The sequence below is a fragment of the Arachis hypogaea genome, chromosome 17 (genome assembly GCF_003086295.3).
Source record: "Arachis hypogaea cultivar Tifrunner chromosome 17, arahy.Tifrunner.gnm2.J5K5, whole genome shotgun sequence".
Classification (NCBI taxonomy): Eukaryota; Viridiplantae; Streptophyta; class Magnoliopsida; order Fabales; family Fabaceae; genus Arachis; species Arachis hypogaea.
Window position 1 is genome coordinate 30,970,735 of NC_092052.1, and position 5,130 is coordinate 30,975,864.

The window sequence follows — 5,130 nt, forward strand, 5'->3', positions numbered from 1 at the left end:
TACTTCGGTTATTTCTATTGGGGTTGAACTTGTGACAACCAAATCCCTCTTCTAAATTTGACCCCCGAGGATTGTTGTTGGTAGAGCTATACTTGCAACGCGGTTTTATTAAAGAGAATCTTTACCAATACACCCTTGGGATTGTGTCAAATTTTTGGCGCCGTTGTCGGGGAATGGTTGCAACGTATGCCTTGATATTGGTTATGTGAATATGTGAATATTGTAGATATTTTACTTCTTTCGATACTTAGCTATAGTTTAGATTTCTTTTATATTTGTGCTATGACTTTCAAGTCTGATGACTCGGTCTCAACCGAATTCTAGCTTAGCCAATTTTGATCCCGAGATCGAAAGAACTTTGTTACACACTCGGCAAGCTAGACAGCGGTTGGACTATACACCTAGTACTTCGGCCTCTCTTGAGGAAAACACCAAATCACTAGGTGTTACCGAGAGTGACTTGGAGTCTGTTACTTCCTATTCTTCTGTTGGCACTACTAATACATCTTTGCATCCTATAGGTGAGCCACACATGGCGGAGCCACGCTGGATCACTTTGCATGAGCAAGGAGCTCCGGATATCATACTTCAACTGTTGCAAGCAAGGTATCCTAACCTTGATCCGAACTTTGAGTTGAAGAGTAGCTTGATAAATTTACTTCCTAAGTATCATGGGTTGCCGGGTCAAGACCCCATCCGACATTTGAAGGATTTTCAAGTTGCTTGTTCTACGGCTCGAAGACATGGAGCCGATGAGGTAGCTATCATGGTTTTTGCCTTCCCTTTCTCTCTTGAAGCGCAAGCAAAAACATGGTTCTATTCGCTACCGGATGAGATTGTGACTAATTGGAATTTCTTGAGGAGAGAGTTTCTTGATAAGTTCTTCCCACCGGAGAAGACCGACTACATCCGGAAGGAGATTTCGGGCATAATGCAAACAGACCAAGAGAGTTTGTACGAGTATTGGTCTCGGTTCAAGAGGCTATTGGAGTCATGTCCACACCACAGAATGACCACTCACTTGCTCATTAGTTACTTCACCGGAGGTCTTTGTGCGGAAGATAGAAGATTGCTCGCCGCTTTAAGTGGCGGTTCCCTTTCGAAAAACAAGACGGAGGGAGAAGCTTGGAATTTGATAAAGGACATTGCCGAATCTACACAACACATAAGAATGAGGAGTAATCCCCTTAAGGGTGTGGTAGAACCATCCCTTTCCGAATCAAGTCTAACCAAGGCACTTGGGGATATGAACACCATCCTTACACAAATCTAAAAGGATAAAAAGAAATACTACTCCATCCAAGCCGTTCAAGCTACTCCCGTTCCCCTTCGAGAAGCCGCTCCCGACGAATAGCTAGTCCACGATCTGAGCCCGAGAGCGCCAGGGAGGATGGACGCCTAAGAAGACGCCGTGACCCCATCATCTATACCAAGCGCTAAAGGAGACGTACCGCAGATCGAGACCGGAAAGACGGTCGACGGGAAGACGGCGAGGGAAGAACAAGGAAAATGCGGGGACCGGTGATAATGGGCGCAACCCCATTTCATCATTCCATCCTCAAAGTCCGGCTGCCAAAGCACTTTGACAAGCCAACGGACATGAGGTACGACAGAACCCAAGACCCACAGGAGCACCTTACGGCCTTTGAGGCTAGGATGAACCTGGAGGGAGTGGGAGACGAGGTGAGGTGCCGCGCTTTTCCAGTCACCCTCGCGGGACCTGCAATACGGTGGTTTAACAGCCTCCCACAGGGCTCGGTGGCCAGGTTTTCGGATATAAGCCACGCCTTCTTAGCCCAATTTACTACCAGAATCGCAAAGGCAAAGCACCCGATCAATTTTCTCGGAGTGATGCAGAGGTCCGGCGAACCGACCAAGAAATATCTAGACCGGTTCAACAATGAGTGCTTGGAGATCGACAGGCTGACTGATTCGGTTGCTAGCCTATGCCTGACGAATGGACTTCTAAACGAAGACTTCAGAAAGCACCTCACCATGAAGCCGATGGAGACAATTCAGGAGATCCAAAGTGTAGTCAGGGAATACATTAATGATGAAGAAGTCAGCCAGATCGTGGCTGCCAACAAACAGCAGCCCTCCTACAATCAAACCCGGCAGCACAAAAATGGAGAAAGACAAAAGGAACACGCCAGAGACGGCGGTCCGAGCAAAACACCCAGGCCGTTTCCTCGAGTCGGGAAGTTCACCAATTCACCCCTCTCACCGTCCCCATCATAGAAGTTTATCAACAGATAGTAGAGAAGGGAATTTTGTCGAAGCCCCAACCTTTGAAGGACCGGACCGGGGGAAACAAGAGCCTCTATTGCGATTATCACAAAGGCTATGGACACAAGACACATGATTACTTTGACTTGAAGGACGCGTTGGAACAAGCAATCCGGGATGGAAAACTGGCTGAATTCTCCCATCTCATCAAGGAGCCCAAAAGACGAGATCGCGACCTAGAGGCAGAGGGCAAGACTCGCGCGATAAAGCGACGTCACGACCAGAACGACAGCGAACAAGGTCTCACCATAGTAAACATCGTGACGGCGAGAGACGCACCCCCAAGGTCGAAGTCGGCACACAAGAAAGATGCCAAAGTCCTAGCGATTTCTTCATCATCTGCACAAAACCCCAAGAGGTCGAGGTCACCATCCATCTCATTCGGCCCGGAGGACCAGTGGTTTGATGAGGTCACGAAAAGCCCCCCATGGTCATCCCGGCCAGAGTGGGAACCAGCCTCATCAAGCGCATCCTCATAGACACCGGTGCTGACTCAAATATCATGTTCCGCAATGTGTTCGATGCTTTGGGACTGCGAGATGCCGACCTGAAAACCCACCAGCACAGTGTCGTAGGGTTAGGCGACCACTTCATCAAACTAGACGAGATAATCTCCCTGCCGATATCAGTAGGACACGGGCAGGGACGAGGCTCGACAATGGCCGAGTTCGTGGTTCTGTGCGACTCTACAGCCTACAACATCATCTTAGGGAGGAAGACCATCAACGATCTCGGGGCAATAATCAGCACAAAGATGCTGGTAATGAAATTCGTGGCTGACGACGGGTCCGAAGGATCCATAAAAGGAGATTTGGAAATGGCAGTCGCCTGCGACAACGCCAGTCTCTCCTTAAGGAAGAAGTCCAAGGAAGCAGCGGGAGTGTTCCTTGCCGACCTAGACACTAGAGTCGAAGACAAACCCAGACCCGAGCCGGAAGGGAACTTGGAGAAATTCAGAGTCGGTGACACAGAGGAGAAGTTCACCTTCGTGAACAGAAACCTACCACACGACCTGAAGGGTAACGGCGACCTATTTGCATGGACACCAGCCAACATGCTGGGAATAGACCCCCAACTCATGTCACATCACTTGGCCGTGATGGCAGAGGCGAGACCGGTAGCTCAAAGAAGGAGGAAAATGTCGCAAGAGCGAGTGGAAGAGGTGGCCAGGCAGACGGCTAGCCTCCTCGAAGCAGTATTTATTCAAGAACTTGACTACTCGATGTGGCTGTCGAATGTAGTTTTAGTGAAAAAGCACAATGAGAAATGGAGGATGTGTGTGGATTACTCTGATCTCAACAAAGCATTCCCCAAGGACTGCTACCCCCTTCCCAACATTGATGCACTCATCGACGCCACGGTGGGATATCGGTACCTAAGCTTTATGGACGCATACTCTGGTTATAACCAGATACCGATGCACCGACCTGACGAAGAGAAAACGGCGTTCATAACGCCAAGAGGGATATATTGCTACAAGGTAATGCCGTTCGGCCTAAAGAACGCTGGGGCCACGTACCAGAGGCTAATGAACAAGATATTCAGTGACCTCATAGGCAAAATGGTGGAGGTGTATGTAGATGATATCCTTGTGAAGACCACCTAACCCGAGGACCTCATAAGCGACCTGGGAAATGTGTTCGCCTCCCTCCGACAACACGGCATGAGGTTCAACCCACTCAAATGCGCTTTTGCCATGGAGGCAGGAAAGTTCCTAGGGTTCATAATAACCCAAACGGGGTCGAGGCCAACCCGGAAAAGTGCCAAGCAATACTCCAAATGAAGAGTCCGGGGTGCATCAAGGATGTTCAGAGGTTATTAGGTAGACTCACCGCCCTGTCCCGTTTCCTCGGGGCGTCGGCTGCTAGGGCGTTGCCGTTTTTCAATCTTATGAAAAAAGGAATAGTGTTTGAATGGACCTCGACGTGTGAGGAAGCATTTAGACATTTCAAAGAGATCCTCGCCACACCACCCGTGCTCGGGAAGCCCAAAGTCGGAGAACCGCTCTACCTGTACCTGGCCATAACGGATTAAGCGCTGGCAGCAGTTTTGGTACGGGAAGAAGGGAAGGTTCAACAACCAATTTACTTCGTGAGTAGAGCACTGCAAGGAGCAGAACTGAGATACAACAAACTAGAAAAACTGGCTCTAGCACTACTAACCTCCTCCCGAAGACTACAGCAGTATTTCCAGGGTCACCAAGTGGTTGTGAGAACGGACCAGGGAATCTGTCAAGTGCTCCAAAAACCTGACTTAGCGGGAAGAATAATGACTTGGGCCATCGAGCTATCCCAGTATGACTTGCGATACGAGCCCCGACATGCGATCAAAGCACAAGCAATGGCAGACTTCTTGGTAGAAGTAGTGGGGGACCCGACCGAGGAAGCGGGCATACGGTGGAGGCTCCATGTGGACGGGACCTCCAACCAAACGTCTGGGGGTGCTGGGATCATCTTGGAAAGTCCTGCCGGGGTCATATACAAACAGTCAATCAAGTTCGAGTTTCCCGTATCGAACAACCAAGCGGAATATGAGGCCCTTCTAGGCGGCTTGATCTTAGCTCGGGAAGTCGGAAAATACAAGGCTGGAAGTATGCAGCAATTCACAGGTCATGACCTTGCAAGTAAATGGAAGCTACCAAGCCAGAGACTCGCTATTACAAAAGTACTTGGAAAAGGTCAAAGAGCTGAGCAAACACTTTGAGGAGGTCGCAGTCCAACACGTTCCAAGGAAAAAAAACACACGGGCAGACCTCCTATCCAAGCTAGTGAGCATGAAACCGGGAGCCGGCAACCGGTCCCTCATTCAAGGCATGACAAAAGAACCAGAAGTTGCCCTCCATCT

General features: G+C 49.5%; 2 protein-coding genes across 2 annotated transcripts; both read left to right on the forward strand.

Annotated features, from left to right (window-relative positions):
- The first annotated feature begins 1,509 nt into the window (after positions 1 to 1,509).
- On the forward strand, positions 1,510 to 2,238 carry LOC112763098 (uncharacterized). Its single transcript, XM_025808857.1, has one exon. It carries the CDS (start codon positions 1,510 to 1,512, stop codon positions 2,236 to 2,238), a length of 729 nt encoding a protein of 242 aa, XP_025664642.1.
- Positions 2,239 to 2,713: 475 nt separating this feature from the next.
- Positions 2,714 to 4,320, forward strand: LOC140180559 (uncharacterized). Its single transcript, XM_072221785.1, has 2 exons — positions 2,714 to 3,561; positions 3,993 to 4,320. The coding sequence occupies exons 1-2, from the start codon at positions 2,714 to 2,716 to the stop codon at positions 4,318 to 4,320; spliced, it is 1,176 nt and encodes a 391-aa protein (XP_072077886.1).
- Positions 4,321 to 5,130: the final 810 nt, after the last annotated feature.

Excerpts from the sequence above, each read along its gene's own strand:
- LOC112763098 (XM_025808857.1), top strand. The coding sequence starts at position 1,510 with ATGCGGGGACCGGTGATAATGGGCGCAACCCCATTTCATCATTCCATC.
- LOC140180559 (XM_072221785.1), top strand. The coding sequence starts at position 2,714 with ATGGTCATCCCGGCCAGAGTGGGAACCAGCCTCATCAAGCGCATCCTC. Across the intron at positions 3,562-3,992 it reads CACAATGAGAAATGGAGGAT|GAAAGTTCCTAGGGTTCATA; the intron begins GTGTGTGGATTA and ends CCATGGAGGCAG.